General features: G+C 41.5%; 1 protein-coding gene across 2 annotated transcripts in view; it reads right to left on the bottom strand.

The window, feature by feature from the left end:
• The window catches only part of map1aa (microtubule-associated protein 1Aa), a 37,665-nt gene extending 14,934 nt beyond the window's left edge, over window positions 1-22,731 (bottom strand). Inside the window, exons 1-2 of one of the 2 annotated variants that reach the window (XM_068724263.1) lie at window positions 22,530-22,731; window positions 21,052-21,144 (exon numbers count right to left, since the gene is read on the bottom strand). In XM_068724263.1, the coding sequence (XP_068580364.1) occupies window positions 21,052-21,144; window positions 22,530-22,710 (274 nt within the window). In that variant the 5' untranslated portion in view covers window positions 22,711-22,731. Of the gene's footprint in view, window positions 1-7,982; window positions 8,062-21,051; window positions 21,145-22,529 lie in introns of those variants that run through there. The other variant, XM_068724264.1, reaches the window with a different exon arrangement.
• Window positions 22,732-25,952: the final 3,221 nt, after the last annotated feature.

Raw genomic sequence — 25,952 nt, 5'->3', positions numbered from 1 at the left:
TGCCAATTCTGCATCTTTGTTTTCTATTTTTCTGATTATGATTTCAGCAGATGGACGATGGCTAGTTTTAAAGAAATCTCAAGTCTACCTCATGAGAAAGATTTGTGATTCTGTGGAAATAATGATTAATTGACTACTGACTAATTCTGTTGGACGATATAATGTCCATATAGCGTACGATAAGTTAATAACGTAAAAAAGTTTGAGGTTATGTCCCAACACGAAGGTCCGTGAAATAGTCACAAAATTCCATCTTTTGGTTTTGTGCTGAGCGACAGCTTTGCTTCTTTTTCGGGACGGCATTATGCTACAAAAACAAAAGGCAACAAAACCACTTAATTAGGTTTAGGAAAGCCGTCAGGAACGCGTCACTTCACGATAACACAACAACAATCAATGTTGAAAACCGGACTTTGTTTTTTGGACAATAACGTGGGTCATGTCCACATACCGTACGATAAGTTGACAGAGTAAAGAAATATTGAAGTCATAAGTCGATAATGTAAAAATGATCTAGGTCATGTCCCTATATCGTGCAATATAGTAGTTACTGGGATGAAGTAGGCCTTGTGGCTGCTGATGGATTGTGGATCACTTGGAGACGCTATCTAGTCACAAAAGATATTGCGCTAATAAAACGACAAACACTCCAACAAAGTTTTGCAATTGAGTGCAATTTGCACTTTTTTTGCAGAGGGGGAGGGAATAAATAATTAGTTAATATGTGTATATAATAACCTTATTTACACCTTTTATAAATGCGCTTCACTCACCGCGGACTCTCTGAAAACACAAAAAAAAAATGTCACTGTCACTGCCAATTTTGTGCAAAATGTCTGCACATTATCTCATTTAAATCGGTGCAGATAGCACAGCGGCACCGAGGCGCACTTCCCCCTCTGTGGGTGCTTTGAGAATTACATGGTTTCTTTTCTTGTCTCGTTCGTGCAGGTTTAGCGTCTTATGTTGCTATATGCAAACACACAGCACTCCTCTGGAGGTGAATCCTCAGGATCTGTCTTGTTTTTTTCGCTGAGCTTTACAAAGTGACATGGTGCAGAAGTAAACCTGAAAATCTAAGAGAGATAGTCTGAAAATGAGTAGGCGTTTCATAGCATTAAGGAATAACTGGCGCCCACACATCCGCGCCTCTGGTGCATGATGGGAAATGTTGTTTTCAGCCGCCATACCGTCCGACACACTCGCCGTACTCTTGTTGCCACAGCTTCGCATGCTGGCATCCCACCCGAGGCCGAGAGAGATGTCAGCTGTGACTTGTGTCACTCATGTGTTTGTTTGTGTGGTAAAAGTGGACCGTGTCCCGTGTAAATGTCACTCTGTGTGACTCCACATCCTCCCACTGCTCAGGCTACCCACAGTGGTTAAAAATACTGGTTCAGCATTTTCACTACAGTGAGAAAACGTCAAGAAAGAAGCGGCGCTGACTCTGGACTCACACAGATGTATTCTTCAGTGAGAACATGAAATACAAACACTCAACAGATATTGTTAGATATCCTGACAATTCGCTTTTTTTTAACCTTACATACAACCCGCCAATGACGATTCCAAAAGCCCACCTGTTGTAAGCGCGTTGAGTCGAGCTAATAACGTCGAGCTGCTCGTTCGCAGATTTAGTTTATGACCTTGTAAGCTCGTTAATTTTGAGTGGCAGCATGATGAATGATACCTTTTCTTTTTGACGAAAGCAAGTTGCCCCTTTTTAAAGCCTCGTCAGAGTCATCGAGAGGGTAATTAGTCACAGCAGGGAAAGCTGAATGTGAATATAATGAGTGGGGTTATTGGCACTGTCTGGCCATGCTGTAATTATCTCTGCATTAAAAACTGGGATTAATCACTGTTTGTTATAGAGTCACTCGTACGCAGTCCACTATAGTCAATTTAGGATGTTTACTTTATTTACAAGAGCCACTGAATGTCAGTTAGTCGTGTATCTTAACAAATACTGGATGGATTGCAATGAACTTTGGTAGAAACATTTGTGTTTCCCAGAGGATGAATCTTACTTCACTAACTGGTCAAAATTTGGTATAGCGCTTGCAGGAACGCACAATGCCACGTGGTTAACGTTGTCAAAACATGGGTTAAGTTTAGGCAACTAAAGCACTTGGTAAAGGTTTGAATAAAGATCATGCTTGTGCTAAAATAATAATGTAACGGCGTAACGGAGCGGCCGGAACGAGTCCACTTCTTCTATACAGTCTATGATTAAAACACCAAAGTCCGCTGGGAAACATGAACGTCTGTGGTAAAGTTCATCGCCCTACATCCAGCAGATGACATATTTCACTCTGGATCAAGGTAAGTTTGGCTGGAGGGTGACATCGGAGTTCAACGTTACACTTTTGTGATTTAACTAGATAGTTGTTGGTTTGAACCGTGGCTTAACAGTGCTAACAGAGTGCACAAACCAACTGTGTGCAACCAAAGCAGAGCGGATTGTTCTTCTTTCGGCGGGAACGTGATTGACCGGTACGCAGTTAAATCACTGTTTCCTATCCTGCTTCATCAATTAACTCTTAGTCCATCAGGCTGTGCAGAGCACATTAAACTGACCACGACACATAAACTGGCTCAGTTCACCGTAGCACTGCTGCAGCTGCAGGAAATTAAACATTAAAGTGAATCATGACAAAGAAAAGCCAGTGTACATTTCCTCGGAGAGACGTAACTGTGACATGCAGGAGATTTGTGTACCTGCTGCTGTTTACCGTCAGACGTGTTAACGCCGATGTAGCTTTCAGGTCTTGAGGGAAATAATCAGTGCAGCAGCAGCGTTTCATGAAATAAAAAGCTAAATGACTGAGTCACATTAAGGTCCCTAATTATAGCACATATATATATATATATATATATATATATAATTTATGGAGATATATCCACAGAAGACATTGTTAAATTTTGGTTTTATATGTATGTTGTACGTATTTTAAAAGCCAGCATAACTGGACTTCAGGCAAAAATATTCATTACTATTAACATACGTCTAATTTTGCGATTTTGAACAATTTTACTTCCATATCATGTCTTCTTTCAGACTATTGGAAAGAAATCAAGCTACAAGAGGTGTGGGAAAAAGTCAATGCAGCATAGTATCGCGATATTTTTGCGTGCCAATACAAATGAAACCTTTTGGTAACATTTGGTTTTCAGTCCACTGGTGCAGTCATAAGTAAAGTAATTTGAAGATGTAGAGCATGATACAGTTCAGTTTTTAAGTATACAAGAACCCTTCTGTCTGAACAAAACCACAGTTAGCCTAAGGAAAAACATGGTGGTTGGCCTTAAAATGACTACGTTCAGGTTTAGGCAACAAAACGACGTGATCAGGTTTAGGAAAACCGTCACAAATAGTTTGGAAAACCACAACGCGGTGTCGAACTCTGATCTTCTGGTTGAAAATCAGATTTGTTGGTTCCATCGACCCCTCCAAACCTCGTCTTTTTAGATATTGTAGAGTACCTCACTTGCTCTTACTGCTGTTTAGTTACGTTGATGTGTGTGTCCACCACGTTTAAGGCTCCTCATTGACTTTCAACTGGAATTATTTTTCGTCCTGAGCGACACGGGAAAAAAAACTTCTCTCTGAAATCATTCGAAAACCAAAAATGTGATCATATTTCTTCAGTGAGTGCAGTTCGTGGCAGTGTGGGCTCCAAAGTAACCGAGCACTGACTGAGTAGAAGCGGGGGGGGGGGCTTAAATGAACATGTATGCTGTTCTTTGTTGGGAGGGTTCACTCAGGACAATGTGAAGGTGATCCATCATAAGATCTACTGTGTCTGTGTGTGTGTGTGTGTGTGTGTGTGTGTGTGTGTGTGTGTGTGTGTGTGTGTGTGTGTGTGTGTGTGTGTGTGATGGTAACATGGAACACTTGCAGTGTGAACAGATACAGATCAGTAATTACAGCCCAAACCGAGCTACTTTCACCCCAAAATACAGAGTCACAACAGCAAACATCCAGACCAGCGATGAGATGAGTATATATTTCACTTCTTCTTTCACCGTCACCTGCTGCAAATATAAACCTATAGCCTTGGGTAACCAAGAAACAGGTCTCGTTAGCAGCAGCGGAAACCAATTATCACTGCCAACACTGAATTCAGAAGTGTGTTGTACGTATTTACTCATGGTGCTATGTGGAGCAGCTCAAAGGAGAGACTGGTGTTATTAATAAATGTATAGTTTCATCTTTTTTAAAAAGGGTCAGTAAGTCACATCAACAGCTGGTCACTGTAGTTTTTTATCAAACATTAATGAAACGGGAGGAAATAGTGCATTATGTTGGGGACTATTTTCAGCGGCGGACTAATCCACATTTGGTGCTCTTGTGAGTTGTTTGTGGCAGCAGGACGTGTGTGTGCATGCGTGCGTGCGTGTGTGCGTGTGTGTGTGTGTTCATGGCGACAAAGGAACATGTCAACCAGTGCAACAATGGGCGCGGAGGAAGAAGCTACCTGCTTGACTAACGGAGTTGTCAGCTGTGTCCCGGAACCAAGGAGTAATAACACAACACATGGGTTTTCATTGTATCCAGCAAGCCACACGTCAGCTGGTTCACTACAGCTGTAAGAACCCCAAATAAACAAGTTTGCTGCGATTTAATTGCAACAAACGGATTCAAAAAGATGCCGAAATAACTACATAATGATAGCGATTTGTAAAAAGTCTGAATTCATGTTTTGTCAGTTCTCTCCACAAGACGACAAGCAAATAACTTTTTTAAATACTTGTTTTCTGAATGGAGCTCGGATCGATCTGTGCGAGGCTAAGCTAACATTGTAGCAGCTCCATCAACAGGCTTTTCTCTTTACACTGATCTCTGTGTGTAATGATGGACGGTGAAATGGAGGATGCTCCACCAGCATATCCGCTTTTAAATGCAGCATTTCCTTATTAAGAATTAGCAGGCATCTTTTTTTTATTTTTTTATAGCATCACACCGGTGGAGTGAATGCACCACCTAGTCAGTGGGGGGCGGGGGAGACACCACTCTTGAACCAGCACAAATGACCATCCTTGTTGCTTTCCATGCTCCACCCTGCTGGATCCTGCTGAGCTCAGCACTCTGCCTCTCACCCACCCTGAGGCATTATGGGAGTTCACACAGTACACTACGGAGTGGTGTGTGTGTGTGTGTGTGTGTGTGTGTGTGTGTGTGTGTGTGTGTGTGTGTGTGTGTGTGTGTGGAGGAAGAAGGCTTCACGGACGTGCGTTTGTCTACAGGAGAATCTAATACAAAGAATCCGATGTGATCTCACTCAGCCGGCTTTAGACGTTATGAAACGAGGTCCTTCACAGAGACGTTATTACAGATGACCTCATGCTGCTGCTCTCAGACGCTTCGTCTGTCCGTGACAGAGACGAAGCCGGCTCAAGGACATTCCAAAGACAGCTTCCTGTGATTATAATAAACCACCAGTGGGGTTGGGTTGATCTACTTACAACGGAAGTCGTGTGTTTCATTGATAAAATGTCAGATTGTCTGTGCATCTCAATTTCCGCGAACACCAATGTGACTTCTTCAAACGGCTTGTGGCGCGGCAGCTTGTTTTAATTATCGATTAATCGTCGTCTTTTCGAGCAAAAATGTCAAATAATTTCTGTCTCCAGTTGATGAAATGTGACAGTAAACTAGATATCTGTTGGGTTTTGGACTGTAAAACAAGTCATCTTGTTACTATTTGCTGACGTTCAATAGACTAAATGATTAGTCAATAAAATGATCCATAAGCTTCATCAATAATGAATGTGATTGGTAGGTGCAGCTCTGCTCTTCAGATTGTTATTTTTGTCTGATCAGCAGAATCAAAGATGTTCAGTTTATTGTCATAGAAAAATAAAAAACACAATCTTTTCCTGAACCTATAGTTGTTTTCCTGTGAAGACGGAAGTTGATTGTGACACCGATAGGCAACCCGACGACATCGGTGAAGGTATTTGGTCCGAAATATTGTGACCCAGCCCCACCGTGATGATATTCTGACGTTTTATGAACCAATCAATCAATCCAGGAAATGGATTTAAACAATCAATAGTCACAGCCGCACAACCAACAGTCCAAACGTATTGAATCATATAAAATGCGGAGATGCACGTTTAAGACTCACATTTAGATATCTGAAAGCAGTGACTGTTGATGAATTACTAAATCAATAACTCAATCATCCCGTTTGTCATTGATTTGTTTAAATCAATCGACTAAATGATGGATCGATTGATAACATACTCGTCGATCTTTGACCAGCACACAAACAAACATTTTCCATCATGTCAATGAAACACCCAGCATCCTCGCGTGCTTCTGCTTCACAAACAGCTGTCCGTTGTCTGAGTGTACCTTTCTATTTTTGGGACTTTTTTTGTTTTTTTTTTGGTCTAGCCTGTTGCGTAACTTTTGGGGTTATTCAGAGAGTGAAGTCTAATCTCCACCGGTGTCCCATGAACCGACGAGCTGCTGCTGCTGCTGCTGCTGCTGCTGCCGCGTTGTTCTGAACACACCGGAGACTTCGGCGGCTTCACGGTCTCATCTGTTGCCTTCAGGTCACAATCATGCGTCGCTTTTTTTTTTTTTGTTCTTTTCTCTCTCCAGACCTTTAAAAATCAGGTCACCCAAATTTACTCAACTGAGGGTTAAAGTGTGAGTCAGAGAGGCTGAAGGCCTGTGACCTGCATCATCATCCTCTTGTGATAGTAAAGAGACGACCGAGCTGCACCTGAACACACCGGTTTCTATTTTGGGGCGGATTTGAGGGGAAGGCCCAGGGGCTATAATTCAATATGATAAGTTACCGTCTTTGAATGGAATCCTATCGTGATGAAATCATACATTTGAGATAGAGCGATAAACAATTACGTCTTCTAAATTTGACAATAACGAGCACATACTGGCTCAAATATCTCACAAAATCTGATTATTCTGCTTTAAAGTTCTTAACAACATTGAGAAAATGCTCTTCGTTTGTCAAGAATCCAATTCACACAAGTGTGTACAAAAACCATGTGTATCTATATTATTTCAAATAGACTGTGTATTTATTAAATTACCAGAAAACATGCTGTGTTGTGATATATATTGTTGTTGAGAATGATGAGTTTGGCCATATTGCCCAGCCCAGAGGAGCAGTTTACATTCTACAATTTCACATGCATACATATATATGAATTATTGCCAAACAAAAAAGTTATACCTACAAAATGAAGCGATTTCATAGAATTATATCCCTGGCATTGTAAACAAAAAACATAATTCAAACCACTGTGTGGGAATATAACATTTCCATATTTTAACATCTAATTTTGAAAAAATAAGTAAGATTTTGCAGTTTTTTTTCTGGGGGCTTTATCACCTGAGGGTGCGCTGGGAGGAACCATGACCTCCTAACATCCTGGCTTACAGAACACCAGAAAGTACATGATGTGACTTAAATGCACCGTATGCATGTCTATATATAGATATATATAGATACATATAGATATATATAGATATATATATATATATAGACATGTCTGATTAGATGAAATGAGCTCTTCATTTGACAGCAGCAGTACATGTAAACAAGCATATGCAGTGAAATTGATAATCACGAGCCATAATATTACTCACATAATATCTAATATATATATATTTATATATATGTATATAGTTAGTCCATGGCCTCTACAAACACCGAGCCTATACTGTGCAGCACGAATCCTCCTATTAATATCAATATACAAAAATCCTGTTTTTCATGCAGTCAGATTCCTCCAGTGACTTCGACCAATCTGCATGCAGCGAGTCTCCAGATTAACGATGCGGTGTTATACAACAAGCAGCCTCATCACCGGGACCAGACCGCCCGGTCCGGTGCGCTTTTCCGCCGCTATAAAGTCCCCCCTTCCGGGACCGACAAAACGAGCAGCTTTTACCCGCCGCCCTGTCAGCGCGGTGTGCAAATCGGGAATAAACGGTGTCTTACCGTCCTTCTCGTGGTGACGGATGGAGCGGAGGGAGAGGCGGTGATGCTGCTGCTGCTGCTGCTGCTGCTGAGGATGAGGATGAAGGATGAAGGATCGGCCACGGTACAGATCGACACCTACACTCTGCTACCGTGCTGCATTCAGGAACAGCTCGTACACTCCCGTTTCGGGAGATCCAGCAGCGTTAACGTGAATCAGAAAACGTTTTTTTTGCCCCCTAATAAACAGTGGAAGTCGACCTCTTATGACGAGTCGACATCTGAGTGATGATTAAATGATGATGTGGAATCCGGGGAAGCCAGAACGTTACAAATACTGAGTCCCCCTGAACACACCGCTCACCAAATGATGACTAAAAACAACCAAAATAAGAAGGTCTCTAAATTTATTTATTATTAATAACACTCGACACTACCAGGAATAAAAATCCTGCGAGAGAAATGCTAAAGCCTTTAGTTATTCAATGTATCCTCATGCAATGGTTCTTATATCTTACAAAAAGTTACTCCTCATTTTTAGTGTGTTTTCTTAAAAAAGTCAGCAACACGTGTCAATATCCGCTCATTATATTCTGAAGCCGATGCTTCATGTGTTAAAGCTGCATTCTCTCTAGTGTCCATCAGGGGGCGACTCCTCTGGTTGTATAGAAGTCTATGAGAAAATGACTCTACTTCTCTCTTGATTTATTACCTCAGTAAACATTGTAAACATGAGTTTATGGTCTCAATCTCTAGTTTCAAGTCTTCTTCAATACAGCATGATGTTCATTTAGTAAATGATGGTCCATTTAGATTCAAACAGACCATAAAGCAGAGTATGCTTTAAGGGCGGGGCTAAAGTGTCTACGTTACTCCTCCTAATTCTAAATATGGTAACTTCTGTTCATTGGTTGCGGAAAAGTGGACGCAGTCGTCGTGATGTCTCCTGTTGGTTTGTGGTTTGTGGACTGATGTTTTGAAGCCTCGAGTTCGGGCATTTTGTCCGTCACCATCTTTAATTTTTGCAACCAGTGAACGGAAGTGACCATATTTGGCCCACGGGGAGGGGTAAACATCAGGATTTGGGTGTAAATCTGCATGGATCCATTGCTTTTTGACCGAACGGGTCAGAAAAAACAACAGCTCCAACTTTCCACATTTAGCTTAGACTAATAAAGTCAGATGCTTTTAATCGGTGGGAAGCGAGTGGACCGTCTGCTTATGGGAACGGGACTTTTCAAACAGCTGTGACTCAAACAGCAACTGCTGGGTGGGACAGAGAGACCAACAGAAATAAACCGCTCTGCCACCAGAAACCATGAATCATAACATTTGACTAACTGAGAGAGACACTGGTTCAGAGAGGTGGATGTCAGTGTTTCAGTTACATTCCCTGTCAAAAGCAGTCTAGACATTTATCACTTTGTTCCTTAAATAACTTTTGTTTTGTTTGGATCACACATCCTTGTTTGTCTTTGATACAAGAATAGCTCACAAAAAAAATCGACTATGAGGGGGAAAAAAGACAAGTTTCACCCTTCAGGTCTGATTATTAAAAGGTGTTTGCAAAGAGCATTGCCAGCGGTTGCTATGGCATTTAAGCCAGCTCTGTAAAAACCCTGTTGATGAAACTTAAGTGCATCATTTGGACTCTGCTGAAGCATCATTTGGACTCTGTTGAAGCATAATTTGGACTCTGTTGAACCAGCACTGATGCAGCAGCAGCTCAGTCTCCTCTAAACGTCAGCTGTTAGCCGTATATGGCTCGGATGCTCGGCCTCAGCCGCGCCCCTTTTCTCTCTTCTCTCCCTTTGAATGTCTCGGATATTCTTCCCTCCTCCACCCCCTTACATCACTCTCAGTTCTCTCACACATGGAAACACACACACACACAATCACACACACACACACACACACACACACACACACACACACACACACACACACACACACACACACACACACACACAGCAGTGTGTCAAGGTTGTGTAAAGGTTCTAAAGTATTTCCACCGTGACGCTTTCAACTTGAGTGACTGTATTATCTGTGGTCTGCAGCAGTTCATATAAAAGGCCAGAGCAGCAACTTCCGGTGCTGTAAAGTGAATCCAATGCTTCATGTGTTAAAGCTGCATTCTCTCTAATGACCATCAGGGGGCGACTCCTCTGGTTGTATAGAAGTCTATGAGAAAGTGACTCTACTTCTCTCTTGATTTATTCCCTCAGTAAACATTGTAAACATGAGTTTATGGTCTCAATCTCTAGTTTCAAGTCTTCTTCAATACAGCATGATGTTCATTTAGTACATTATGGTCCATTTAGAGTCAAACAGACCATAAAGCAGGGTATGCTTTAGGGGCGGGGCTACATGGTGATTGACAAGTCTCTATCATGACGTTGTCCGGTCTGGGAGTTGTCCGTGTTTAAGCTTTAGCATTTAGCTCGAAGCACTGCTGAAATAAAATTGAGAGCTTTGTAAAGGGACTCTGGTGCTCGGGAACACGAGAGCGTCGTCTCTCTGAAGCTACGATTGTGTGCTTCGTACCAGGATGTTCTCACAACAACAGACGGCTCTCAATCGTTCTTTCTCTTCCCGGCTGATAAAAAAGAGTCTCTGAATCAAAACACATCAACCGTGGAACATAGCTAAGTTAGCTAGTTAGCTAGCAAGCAAGCTAAGCTACCGGCCACGTTGATGGCGATGTACGTCGTGCGAGAAGAGAAATGTAGCTCACTGAGCGGTTTCACACAAAACTAAATGAAGTGCAAAATTATCTTTTAAATTGACAAACTGTGTAAATGGAATTTAAAAAATCCTTCGCCGTTGACTGTCGTACATATTCTTTCCTGAAATAAGGTCCCATGGGGGACATCGTATAGGGGGAGGAAGTTCGTCTCCCTATATATAAACTAAACATTAATAACTTCTAAAAGATTTACTGCAGGGTTGTACTGGATTGCAGTAGATTGTACATAAGTAACCTATGAAGTAACTCGGTGTATTTGTCCTCCACCTGAAGGACATTACAAAACATCCCTACAGGCTCTCTTCTTTCACAGTTACAGCTCACATTTCATTTATGTCACTTCCTTTTTAGTGCGCGCGCGTGTGTGTGTGTGTGTGTGTGTGTGTGTGTGTGTACACTACTCACACATGTGTACATGTGTGTCGGTACGTGCGTATGTCCAGATGAAAGGCCCTCCTCCTTGATGTATAGCCCTGACTGCAGAGAAGCCGAAGCACGGATCAATAACGGCTGCTGAATTATTAATCGGCACACGTTCTTCCTGGACCGCACCCAGAACAAATGCAGGAAACTTTCTTTTTTTTTTTTTAGAGGCGTGTCATTTAAGATTTTAACTACTCCTTAGATAACGGACAACGACGCGTTGCATGTCGTCCCGCGCGGGTTATTAATCTGAGCCGTACCAATCTGTTCGTATTGCTTTTTTCAAAGCACTGTCTCTGGGATTTGCTGTATATTTGAGATATTTTTCAGGCACAAATCAAAGGAGAAACAGTGTGGTAGAGAAACTCACAATCAGCCCTTCTGTTGGTTCAGCATCGTTAGCTGGAATCCCCAACAGAGCAGGGAAAAACTGTTCATATCGTATAGTAGACAGAGCACACAAATTACAAGGCATTACCAAAGTTGTAAGCGTATTTAATGATGTAATGCAATATTCAGACACAGGAACTGCACTTACTGACTCTGCAACATTATATTACAGCCCACTCATGATGCGTCTGCCTCCATTACTCTGAATATTGTTTGCTCTGCCCTTTTTACCCTTTTTTTTGTCTCCCTGCCAGCATGTTGTGTGTATGTGAGGAGAATATAGCAGCGGATATTATACCTGTCTGTCTAATGTGTGTGTGTGTGTGTGTGTGTGTGTGTGTGTGTGTGTGTGTGTGTGTGTGTGTGTGTGTGTGTAGAAGGGTGACGGGTCTTTAATTTTGCTGTTCAGCTCTCTGACAGCCTCTTCTCCGTTGCACCCATCACTCATGTCTGTCTCTGCCTGTCAGCTTCAGCCAGATGTTGCGTCCGTCACGCTCTGTGAACACCCACTCAGCCTCTCGGTGTTTGTGATGAAAATCAAGAAGTATGTCACACGCGATATTTATAAGCTATACTGTAATGAATGAATTCATTTTCTACAGTGTTTAGTGGTGCTAGGGGCGTGGCTCTAGGGGTGGCGATGTCCGTCTGTACGTCCCCTTTGGTCCAGACTGAAATATCTCAACATCTACGGGATGGATTGGCATACAAGTTCATGGTTCCCAGAGGATGAATTTGAATGGCTTCAATTAGCTTGCCTTTGATGCTAATTAGCAAATGTTAGCATGCCTAACTTATATGAACATGGTAAAAATATGTTCCAGTCCAGATCACATACTTTTTTTGTTTTACTTTTCCATTTAATTGGGGCCGTAGTCATCGTGACATCATCAACTGGTTTGTGGCCTGACGCTGTGAAGCCTTGAGTATTGGCATTTTGGCCGTTACCATGTTGGTTTATTTTTTGCAACCAATGAACGGAAGCGACCATAGTTGGAATGAGGAGGAGTGACGTAGAGGCGCCGTATACAGTTCTGGTAGCAACAGCAACCTGTCAATCACAGTAAGCCCCGCCCTAAAGCATCCCCTGCTTTATGGTCTGTTTGACTCTAAATGGACCATAATTTACTAAATGAACATCATGCTGTATTGAAGAAGACTTGAAACTAGAGATTGTGACCATTAACTCATGTTTACAATGTTTACTGAGGGAATAAATCAAGCGAGAAGTAGAGTCATTTTAGACTAGACTTCTATACAACCAGAGGAGTCGCCCCCTGATGGACACTAGAGAGAATGCAGGATACTACTTCGTCACAACATTGCACCTCGAACTTTGACCCTTTTGCTCATATATCCGCTCTCAAAGGATTGTGAATATTGCCTTGTTTATACTGTATGTTGGACAAGATTAATGGTACACAGGACAGTAAACCATGCTAATCACTAGTTCCAAGCATTTCCCCCTTCTGTTTTTACCACTGTATCATTTGCGTCAACAAATATGTTGAAATATCTACTAGTTAAACCCACTAACTTAGTTACTAGCTGCTAACACATTGCCTCTAATAACAAGAGCTGGGCTAAATGATTGAAATCAATATCACAATAATAATCAAGACATTTTCCCAATATATATGTGTATATATGTGTCACAGAAAATAATCAAACTGCTGTTCAAGGCAGTAAACAGTGTGATCATCTCACATTCCAGTGAAAGAAAATAAACAATAACATTGAATTATTGCCACTTTTCCCCCTGAGGGCTTTCTGATGCCACCGGCTTTTGTTCATCAGCTATCAGTCTGCAGTGCAGGTCCACTGAGTCTTTATTAATTGTACTGTGTGGGCGACAGCTGCATTCATGGAGGCCATTACTACCACCCTCCTCCTCCTCTCCTGGGACGAAACGGGATCTTTTAATGTTGCCAGACCATCCCTGGGCCTCATCAGTCAATCGGGACCCTGGTCTACTGTGAGACGCTGAGGACTGAGACACTAATGGACGTACAGTGATGGATGCACCGATTACCTATGTGTCATAGAGTTTCCATTTCATCATGACGTAACAGACGTAAGAGTACTTCCATCCATACTGCTCCTCGGGGAGCTAAAGAGGCCACGGAGGGTTTTTAATTGACAAGAAAGGAGGTCGGGGATTTTAGGAGACACTCTGAAGAAGAAGAGGAGCATTTTGACTTTTTGGCATTAGAGTCACAATTTTATTTATTTGTTTTATTTACGTTCTATGACACCCATGTATATATAAACATGGGTTGTAATGTGTTGTATGACTATAATTATAAGAACTCATAATTATTCACAATGCTTTATAACAGTAATCACAACACATTATGATGCATTTTACGACTGTTGTAATTTTTATCCACATGTGTCGCCAACCAAGAATGAAGTTTTTAAGAGTCATAACTTCTTATTTTAATTTCGGAGTTATGTCACATTCGCGCCAAATCAGGCGTTGCAGTGATTAGCTCAGGGTTGTGCGGCCGCGTGGGCGCGTCTCGTCATCATGAATGCTCTTCTTGGCAAGACCCGCTTTGCGTAGCTGGTTGAGGCGGAGACGACTGGTTAAGGTTAGGCATCGACCTTGAGTAGTCATGGTCAGGATAGCCCATTGCTCAGAGCATAGGACCCGAAAACAAATCAGGTTTCACTAGTGGCCAATTCTTGCGCTTCAATGCATCTTGAATTACAACAATCGCCATGTTTTTTTTGCAACCGAAAAACAGAAGTTGCCATATTTGGAATGAGGAGAAGTGATCTTTTAATGTTTACGGCTCTGGTAGTGACAGCGATACAGTAAGCCCCGCCCTAAAGCGTACCCTGCTTTATGGTTTATTTGACTCTAAATGAAATAAATAAATAATTTACTAAATGAACATCATGCTGTATTGACAGAAAGAAGACTTGAAACTAGAGATGGAGACCATAAACCCTAAATGAAATGTGCTTTTCTCTGTGTTTGAGCCTGTCAGCCGTGATGACTTTGTATTCCTCCACCAGCAGCATATTAGCATTCAAGGCACAGACCAGGAGGAGCCATTGTATTACAGGCAGGCAAGCCAGTCCTGCAAATGGCTTGTGGGGGCTGTGAGAGGTTTTCATGAGAAATAAATAAGAACCAGGACCACTGGAAGACGGACCAAAAGGACTGACCTTCGATCGGAGCCTGGATCTGATCGATCGTACAATGTGACCTTTGCAAGTCAGCAACAACCACACTTGTCTCATCCTCCACCAGCTGAACTGTGAACTTTCCCCATATGGGCTTAATCGAGATCCAGTCAGGCTTAAATGCAATATAAAAACCAATGCAGCATCAAGACACATTTTTGTCTTGAAAGAGCAGAATTTAATACCGTACCAGTGATAACAAGCCTCTCTCTCACCACTCAGTGTCTATCAAAGCTTCTTATGGCGCCTTTACGTCCACAGTTTCCATAATTACCTTCTCTACCCCCCCACCTCCTGCTGCAGATAAATTGATTGTCTGAAACTGATGTCAATAAGAGCCTTCTCAATGTAATCAGGAAAACACAGTCTGACGAACGCAGCACTACAAATCCTAAAATCGCCGCCTGGAAGCAACTGATTTTCCACAAATTCCCCCAAATTCTTGAAGATTCTTTATTGTCGTCTTACTTTTCAGGATAAGGCTGGTGTTTTCTGTGCTGCTGTTATTATTTCCCTCAATGTCAATTAAATCCATCCCAATTTTAAAAAAAAAGGTCAGAAACAGTGAATGTATCTCCTAACAAGTATCATGTGTGTCTCAAAGGCTGATATCTCCTCTTCCTCTGAGCCGTAGAGCTCCATTAAAACACACATGAAAATAGTCCCCGGCAGAATTTTTACACACTTACACATGAATTATGTTGATTAAGAACTAGAGTGACCAGGTGTTTCAAGAAATTACTGAGCCTTTTCTAAAAATCAAACTATGTATTTGTGACTTTCCTTTGAGGATGTTTGTCTTCAGTAGTTATTAATGGGCTTGGAGCTGAGAGCCACAGACAGGAAGTCAGAAAGTACTGAAGAGACAGATTAACACATTGTTGGTTTGGTTTTTTTTGTCCTCATATTTGTTTATTATGGTTAACTATATTAACTGTTGTTTGTTTCAACAATACAAATATAGAACACCACCAGCCTCATCCCTTTGAATAAAAGAAAACCAGACAGAGAGGTTTGCTGCTGCCACTTTGTCTGAAGCGGTTTCTTGACGTCAGCGTGTTTGAAGTCTGTGCCTCAGGCAACGTGGCCTTTTGAATCTGCTCACTGTCAAGGGGGTTCATTTTTACGGCATTAAAGTTCATAAGCTCACATCAAGCACATGCCTCGACGTCCCTTTCAGTCTATTTTATTTTTTACATAAAGACATTTTTCTTGTTCTTGTGTCAAATAGCAAAACGCACAAAATGCACAACAGTCTTTTTCCTTAAAGTTCATTCACAACATGTTTAAGTGTTTGTGAAGCTGCTTTGAACTAGTGTCGCTAAAGACACAAGTAATCTTCTCCAAACCTTTATGTTACTACCTGTTAATACTAGTCACATTACATCATTTCTTTCAATGTAGTCACGTAAAAAAGAAGGTCAAGATCAAAACAGGGTTGAGATCAGTTAAGACCAGACTAAACTTGATCCTATTCTTCATGCAATAAATAGTTTTAAAACATGTCTTTCGCCACGCTATCGCAGCATGGTAATGTGGGTTGATCCACCTCTTTGGTGCAGACGGAAATATCTTAACAACAACTGAACAACTTCCCCCCCACAGGTAAACACTGTTAGCTCTGTCAGCACTGTTGCTGCTGTTTACACTGTTAGCGCTGCTAGCTGCTAGCTGCTAGCCACCGGCTCAGCCGGATCCACGTTGAGAGCCGTGTGGAGGCCATAGATGCATATATGATCTGATGGTGAACATGTTAAACATTATAATCAGCTTTTCATTAGAATGTCATTGTGAGCATATGTTAGTATGCTAATGGTAGCATTTAGCACACAAGCACCACCGTGTCAACGCACATCTTCACAGAGCCGTTAGCATGGCTGTAAGCATTTCCTGTATTTCCAAGGAAATGTACTAATACCTTCATTTTCCAGTTGAAACATGTACTCTTCTGTTTTCCATGTAATATAAACACCACATAAGCCATAATTAGTTGTTTGTATATAATTGTCAACATGATAACATTAGCTGTGATATAATAATTGAACAGCAAAAATAAAACAGTGCTGAGTGGATTCCATAATGTGCTATAATGCAACTTTCCGGAACACTGCAATGAATGGATAATCTCTTACATCATATTAAATTACATAAATGGGAAAATGCAGACAGGTTGATATTCTCTCTGCTTGTCTGCAGCATTCAGAGACTGTCTAGACAAATCCTGCAAATTACTGAAATACAATCCCACATCATGTGTGTGTGTGTGTGTGTGTGTGTGTATGTGTATGTGTTGCTTCAGCAGGGGGATGCTGCAGCAGTCTGTCGGTGATCCTGATGGAGTCACTGTGTTTGCTTTAGGCTGCTGCACACATCTCCTTCCACATTCCCCCACATAGTTTACGCTTTACAAGAACCGTAGCTGGATGTATTTCAGTCGGTGTGAGCATTGAGGCAGAGTAAACAGCAATCAGAGACAAAGAGAGACTAATCAATATAGCAATTTGTACCGTTAATTTGCACTGAAATTACCCGATTCCTGGAAAACAAACATTTGACATCTGACCAACGTGTTCTCACTCTCAACTCGTCAAATACCGACGCTTGATCAGTGACCCTATCAGCTTCAAACTGGGAAGCTCTATGTAGGCCTCTAGCATCAGTTTTGGACGCAGCAGGGAGGGCCTGTCAGTTCCTGCTTGCTACATGCATAGTGTCTTTTCAAAATAAACTTCCGTCTTCACAGAAGGTTAGGTTTAGGTTGACTAACGACTCACGTGACTGACGCGGCAGAACAAGTCAACGTTGAGTTCTAGTTTCAAACGGGACACGATTAGCGGTCTCATGGGCTAAAGTCCTGTGTTTGTAAAACATGAAAAAGTGCCTTCTTGCCTTACATTTGCTCCACATGATAGAAAACCTTCCAATCACTAGCTACTCCCCTGTATGCAGATGGTGCCCTTTTTCATTTTTTTTGCGTCCCTGCCACTCAAACAGCCTCCACTGCTGTCTTGAAGCCTCTTGGAGTTTGTTAGGTTTGAGACCACATGTTGTAGTTTTCCTAATATCCATATGTGTCTGAATTTTACAAATATGCTTCTACCCTAGCTTTCTCTGCTGTACATAAACAGACCTATTTAACTCATTGTTCATTTCTGTTTAACTTTCACTTCAGATTGAATTACTTGGATTAAAAAAAGACGTCCCAAGAGTAAAGATTATTCCTCTCATTCTGGCTCGCAGCTGTCACAGCGACACTTTACATCTCTAACGTCTTTGTCATGCAAATGCATGCATGTAAAACCCTATTAGAAACCCTATATAGTATAAACCTGTACATGCTCAAGGAATACCTCATCTCTTACAGAAATTTCTCACTCCTATCACAGACATTGAACATTTTAGAAATCACGTCACTGCAGAAAGCCAACAGCAACCCGGTTACTTAAGTGCATGTATGTCTTGAATATTATTTTCAGCCTATTAACTATTATTTTAGCTTCATAGGAACCAGACAAGGAATTTGACTCCTGTTGGATTTTTTGGACATTGCATAACTGAAGACAGAAATTAGATTTCTGTGTCTGCATCAGTTGCACCACTAGTTGCAACCAGTAATATTTGTGTAGTTTCAAGTTGTAGAAATCTATAACAGACAAAAAAATATATATAAAATACTCTCTCTCTGCATGTCTCGAGAGAACACTCTGTACGCTCCAGCCAGATTTAGGATCGGTCCGCGCAGTGGCAGGGAGAAATATTTAGCTTTTCAATACGTCTGTTCAGCCCGGAGCTCTGATGATACTCTCTGACCGCCTCCTCCAGCAGCGCTCAGCCTCTTTCTGTGTGCTTCAGTAAAATCATCACATCAGGAGGGAGAGAAATACAGCAGGACGAGGAGAGAGATAAGAGAAGGAGAAAAAGAGTGTGCTGACTGAGGGAGGGGGGCTGGAGGTGAGACAAAAGAAAAGGCCGACAACGTTGGCGATAATTGTTATTTAAAAAGGGGTAATTAATGGAGAATGTTGAATTAATCATGCAGTTGCTGCCGGGAAATGAAGAATAAAGTCCAAACAGACAGATGGTAGGAAGGTGATGAAACTGTTGAATGCTTCCAGCTGAAAAGCACAGATTTCACAGGCGTGTTGAGATCCAGAGGAGAGCGGATCATGACGGTGAGACGATGACGTAATGTGAAACCATTCAGAGCCGAGTTCAATCCAAAATAGCACTAAATAAAAACAGAATTGAAAACCACAGAAATGGCAAATGTTTGGACCTATGAGCTAAAATTAAAGGTTTCTTCTCGCTTTTAAAATTCATTCTCCAAATGTGTCGTGCGTAAAAATCCAAATACGCATTAATGACCACATATGGATCCAGTTTAAAGGAACAGTTCAACATTTGAGAACTGTGTATGCTATCTTTCATGTCTCCAGCCCCATCACCCTCAAGCTTAGGCATCCCACACTAGCTCTGTAAAATTGGTAACATTATTTTTGTTTGAATTTATCATTATGAAGTAAATGTTGATTGCACAATGTGATGGCTATGGAAAAATTACATTCAGCGTTTAGATTGGTTCTCTTAAAACCTAACTTTTATAAAGTCACACCCTTTTCCAATGTTGTCTTTGGAAAAATGTACAGTAGTCGATACACGGCGAATACAGAATATTTTTTTGATCCCATATGAATTGTGCCATGAATTACACATATGATGTTTTTAATCTTAAAAGATAATTTTGCACGTCAAGCAAGTCTCATTTTGTCATAGATTTGTCGTGGAATCATTTAGTTTTGTGTGAAACCGATCAGTAAACTTCATCTCTCATCCTGCAAAATGTTCGTCACCAACATGGCCGTTAGCTCGGCTTGCTAGCTAGCTAGCTAGCTATCATTATCAGACATTGTATTCCTTTTGCGCGTCATTACACGCCACAGGGTTAACGCTGTGAAACAGCTTTTCGTGCGTCATTTAACGCCACGTGAAAAGGTCACGGTAACGTTCTGGCAACAAACCCACTTCGGTAGGTTTAGTCAAATCAACATGGGCTTGAAAATAAATAGTTCAGTAAAATATATAAGGAAACTACGTCACATGTCAAAAATATCACCAATGTAACTTTACGAAAAAGAACACTTTGGGACAACGGTCTCAAACACAGTTCTCCTGGTTTTGTTTGACTCGCCCACCATAAAGAGTTCTCTAACATTTTATACTAGGTCACTTGATCAGAGGGATGCGTTTACACTGCAGTCAGTACAGACTACATGGTGTGAAAAGGATACGCAAAACACAAGAGTGGCGTTCTTATTGCAAGCAAACTTTTCGTGTCATTTATATGATAATTGGTGAGAGAGCGGGCTGATAAATGAAGATATCTCAGCAACTGTTACTTCAGCTTTGACTGTTCTTTTGTTCATCTGTTTCTCACACAGTGAGTCCCTTAACTTTGTGGAAGTGCAACACTAAATTGCTGGACTACACCTTTAAAAATAGATTTCTATCGACACTGTTTACTTGTATATTACAAACATGCTTGCAGAACTGATGTCAACAAACAGATTTGCTTGTTTCTACTCTTTATATAACACTATATAGAACTGTGTGGGAGGTTAGATGTGCACCAAGATCTTACTGCCTTTTAAAAAACATTTCCTCACACTTAGTTCTATTTATTCAGCCAATGCATCTTCTCCTCTGTTTGTTTGACCCCACAAAGCTACAGTAAATGCTGAATAGTAATCATAAATGAGTGAGCGACACAAGCGTCTTCTTTGTAAATACTACTGTAAGCAGCGACCCAGAGGGCAGTCCCATTCACAGCCGTAACATCCCGGGCCGGACCCACATTAACATTGGCTCCATTCACCACCCGAGGCCTGATCCTATATTCCCCCCAGCAGCTAGTGTTCCCTTATTGATTCCCACTCTGACATGCAGTCTGCATGCGAGAGATCCTGATCAATAAAAGCCGCATTGTCTCGAGCATCCCCAGGAACTGCCTCATGCATGTGTGGAGAGAGAGAGAGAGAGAGAGAGAGAGAGAGAGGGGACAAAGGAGACGCAGAGAGGAAAAAGGACGCGCTGTTGTCAAACTCCTACTGAATCTGCTGACTGGCTGCATGGGACCAGACATTAACGATAAGATGATAAAGCAGGTGGCAACACATTAAATCCCTCCAGCTAGACTCTGATACCATCACAACACATCGGAGCTGGCAGTTATTGCCACCAAGCAACAACAAAATAAAAAAGATTACCCCTCATGGACACGTTGTACATGCTGCAAAATACAGTAGCTGCCACCAGATGAGTTTCTAAACTCAGACTGACCTTTGACAAACTGCGCGGTGTGTCTGGTCTCAAACAGCTGCAGCTCTTTGTTCAGGTCACAAACAGTCAGATCAACGTTCCAGGAACGCAAACCTGTTGAACAGTAAACAGCAGGAATATGAATGGAGGAAGATGGTGTATATTATGCACAACAGTTCAACTTTACGTTACAAGTAAAGAATCTTTATAATTGATTAAAGATTGTACAATAATTAAAGGGGACATATCGTGCTCGTTTTTCAGGTTCATACTTGTACTTTGGGCTTCTAATAGAACATGTTTACATGCTTTAATGTTCAAACAACACTTCATTTTTCTCATACTGTCTCTCTGAATAAACCTGTATTCGATCTCTGTCTGAAACGCTCCGTTTTAGCGCCTGTCTCTTTAAGAGTGTCTTTACCCAAAACGCCCAGTCTGCTCTGATTGGCTTGTTAAAAACATACATATGTTGCACCTTTGCAAAGGTAGTTCTCAAGTAGTGGGTGGAGATACTCAGATGGTGGGCGTGTGTCTTCTTACGACATCTGATTGGCTTGTTGAATCACATGTTTTCTGATTTAGCTAGCCCACTAAAGACTGACTGGGTTGTCTTATTTCACAGTTTGTGGGTTGGTAGGAACTCCAGATACCCAAATGTATGATCACAAGCACTGAAAAGGTGAGATTTTCATAATATGTCCCCCTTTAAATGAAGTGAAAGATACGTTCGGGAATGTTTTTTTTTTCAGCATGTGAAGTATTGTGTCATTTTTTGACAACTACAGAAGTGGGAAGTACATTCTAGGAAAATGTAAGTACTTGTACTTAACTTGAGTACTATTACTACATTTTGTAGGACTATATTGCAATATTCTCTCCCCCACATGCATTTGACAGCTTTACTTTTCAGATGTTAACATATGATGATTTTATGAAATATGATGCAGTGTCTTACTATTAAACTAACTAGTAGTGTATACAGTACCAAGAATTGGTTCTACATTGACAAACTGCAACACTGAAATGCTGCTTACTTGTATTAATCAGTATGATATACAATATACGTGTATATAATATAAAACTGAAAAGAGTACTTTTACTTTAGACACTTGAAGTAGCCTACAATTAGCTGCTACTGTACTTTTACGTTAGTAACATTTTGAAATCATGACTAATACCTTTTCTGGAGTACTTCTTAGACTATGATATGTGTACTTTTACTTCAGTAAAGCACAAGAATACTTCATCAACTAGTTTCTAATAAGAAACTGACAACAATATGAGACTTTCGAGGATTGTATCCGTCACGATTTACGATTATTTGAATGAATTTTCTGCACCAAACTCAAAATGTACAGATTTTCAAAGACAGTTTGTACACATTTAACATTTAAGTTGAGTTTAATGACCCATATGTTTTCTAGCTGCAGTGAAACCACCTCACTTCTCTCTCTCTCACTCTCTCCTGCAGCACCGGGTCTCTACGGCTGTCTCACCTTCTGTGATCTGTTTCCTGGCGGCGTCGAGGTGATGGCTGGTGGAAATCTCTCCGATCACGATCAGCATGCGGTGGTTTCTGTGCTGGAACGCGGCGCGGTGCTGTCCACGGTGCCGAACGCTCTCCTCCTCCGAGGAGGCTGCTGCTGCTGCTGCTGCTGCTGCGATGGGAATTTCCATGGTAACGGTGCCACTAGCGGAGAGCTTTTCCATCTCCATGACAACTGCATCCGGAGAGCGAGCACCATGATGGTGCAGGACGAGCTGGGCGGACCGGTTGCAAGGGGGGGCGTGGCTATCTGGGTGGTGTGTTCTCTGATTGGAGCGCAGGTTATGTGGCTATTTGATGTCACAGCATCGCCATTGGACGAAAGGGAAACGAAGGGGACAGGAGGATTCATGTTGATCATATATTTTTAAGATATGACACTGAAGATGAGGAAGAGGAACATTCTATAAACCAGAAACTATAGGAAAAATACAGTGTTTGGAAATACCCAAAGGTCCACCGCTCAAATGTGTGACAGCATTCATTGAACTACAGTGAGGGCTTACAGTAAATAACATTCCTCAGACGCGATCATTTGGGGTTATTGAGTGTAATCAATGCCACTTACAGCATTATGTCAAGTTCTTATTTCTTTTATTAAACTCCAGACAAAAGGGGGCTGAAAATAAGACGCTTGTGGCACACAAAGGTTCTATTTATATCAGTGTCACTGCGAGTACCGGGCAGATGTGCTTTGGTTACTAAAACTGACACCTCGTTTGTTCCCATCGTGAGCAAAAAACAAGGCTTCGACTGTGCGGAGAGAGTAACACCGACAACAAAGGCTCACACTTTCAGGCTTCATAAGACATGTGAATGAGTTCATTCTGCAACAAGACAGGCGTGTTGACAACACACTGAACGGTGTTTCAAAATGATAAGCAATATTACAGTATTTAAGGGAAATGTTTGGTGATATTCTCCATCTCGTAGTCACCAAATCCCATGAAAAGACTAAAGTTTGGCAATAAATTGATACAACTAACTAATATAGTTGTAGTATCTGTGTAGTAAAACTTTGATAAATCTGTCTCCAAAATCTGTGTTGTTCAATGTTTTTGCCCGTACTGTCTCCCCTCATACAGAGGTGTTTCTGTTATTTGGCATTGCCTCATTGATATAAATGGGGACTAATAGAACATAATAGAGACATCTAGCTGAAACAGGGTTGTCTGTGCATCTTCCAGCAGAATGCAGCAAAATCATCTGCCTCTCAGCTCAAGGACAGCAAACTCTCAAGGGGGGAAAAGGAACTGAACACTGATTGATATGCAGCTATTAATTGTGCAAACACAGAAACGTTTCAACACTACTGTGTCCCCGTCACGGTCAGATTCCCTTGTCCGAAGTGTGTTTTTTGAATAGGTTATAGACGTCTGAAATAAGGTCTGTGGTTAACACAAGAGATTTTAGAAGAGTTTAGTTCTCTGGTATAAAACATGTCAGTAAAAACCCCTCTGGTGAACTTAGAAGCTTCTACGTGAGTGTAAATGAGACGACTAAGCGTCCTCACTAAAACACTAGTCCTGCTTTAGCTTAGTGGAGGAGACGTGAAGTCATGTGACCGTGGTGGAGTTCCTTTATAGACTAATGTGAAGTCATGTGACAGTGTGACAGTGGTGGAGTTCCTTTATAGACTAACGTGAAGTCATGTGACCGTGGTGGAGTTCCTTTATAGACTAACGTGAAGTCATGTGACCGTGGTGGAGTTCCTTTATAGCCTAACGTGAAGTCATGTGACCGTGATGGAGTTCCTTTATAGCCTAATGTGAAGTCATGTGACCGTGGTGGAGTTCCTTTATAGCCTAACGTGAAGTCACGTGACCGTGGTGGAGTTCCTTTATAGACTAACGTGAAGTCACGTGACCGTGGTGGAGTTCCTTTATAGACTAACGTGAAGTCACGTGACCGTGGTGGAGTTCCTTTATAGACTAACGTGAAGTCACGTGACCGTGGTGGAGTTCCTTTATAGACTAACGTGAAGTCATGTGACCGTGGTGGAGTTCCTTTATAGCCTAATGTGAAGTCATGTGACAGTGTGACAGTGGTGGAGTTCCTTTATAGACTAACGTGAAGTCATGTGACCGTGGTGGAGTTCCTTTATAGCCTAATGTGAAGTCATGTGACCGTGGTGGAGTTCCTTTATAGCCTAACGTGAAGTCATGTGACCGTGGTGGAGTTCCTTTATAGACAAACGTGAAGTCATGTGACCGTGGTGGAGTTCCTTTATAGACAAACGTGAAGTCATGTGCCCGTGGTGGAGCTTCTTTGTAGACTAAAGTGAAGTCATGTGACCGTGGTGGAGCTTCTTTATAAACTAACGTGAAGTCATGTGACCGTGGTGGAGTTCCTTTATAGACTAATGTGAAGTCATGTGACCGTGGTGGAGCTTCTTTATAGACTAATGTGAAGTCATGTGACCGTGGTGGAGTTCCTTTATAGCCTAATGTGAAGTCATGTGACTGTGGTAGAGTTCCTTTATAGACGAACGTGAAGTCATGTGACTGTGGTAGAGTTCCTTTATAGACGAACGTGAAGTCACGTGACCGTGGTGGAGTTCCTTTGTAACCCAACGTTAGTTTTTTACTTTACACTTTAAACATCATAAAAGTGGAGTTAGTTTGTGAAGATTATCTTGATGAACAAAATGTATAAGATTCATAAACGTTTGTTTGACACAGAGATTTCTGCAATAATCCATAATCCAATGGAAGAATCTCATTGGAATAATGCGGTTTTGAAGCCTTGAGTTTGGCATTTTGGCTGTCGCCATCTTGTTTTTTTTGCAACCAGGAGGGGTTAAAGGGTTAAACCTGCACAATGTAAACACGGACAGATTGAGACCATAAACTCATGTTTACAATGTTTACTTAGGTAATAAATCATTTTCTCATAGACTTCTATACAAACAGAGGAGTCGCCCCCTGCTGGTCACTAGAGATAATGCAGGTTTAAGACGCTTTCAGAACCGGAGGTTGCCATCTGGTCTTTCTCCATATTAGACTGCAAAAGTTTTTCTTTTGTGTTCCCTCATAAACTGACAACTGAGTGTGTATGTGGTTAGTTTAAAAAAGATTGCTGTCATAGCTTTTAAAAAAAAAGGGAATTACTCTGAAATGTAATTGGATCTCATTTTAATGTCAAGCCAGATGTTATGTGATTTAAATCTGTTCCAACATTTATAATTCGTATTATTCTGTAATCCTTCTCTGTTCATATCAACGCTGGTTTCTCTACAGCCGCTGGAGCTGGAAGACTTAGTGACTCCTCCTGCGGTGGTGATGGATCACTGGGGAGTTTCATTTCGATCTCTTCTCTGTGTATAAATCTCTCCTCACGAGGACGTGAGTTACCGGGAGTGAGTCAGCATTCC

The sequence above is a fragment of the Cebidichthys violaceus genome, unplaced genomic scaffold (genome assembly GCF_023349555.1).
Source record: "Cebidichthys violaceus isolate CVI_PGR_0920_01 unplaced genomic scaffold, fCebVio1.0.p SCAF_30, whole genome shotgun sequence".
NCBI classification, from domain to species: domain Eukaryota; kingdom Metazoa; phylum Chordata; class Actinopteri; order Perciformes; family Stichaeidae; genus Cebidichthys; species Cebidichthys violaceus.
The sequence above is the reverse complement of the archived record's forward strand: the minus strand, read 5'-3'. Positions and strand labels throughout refer to the sequence as shown.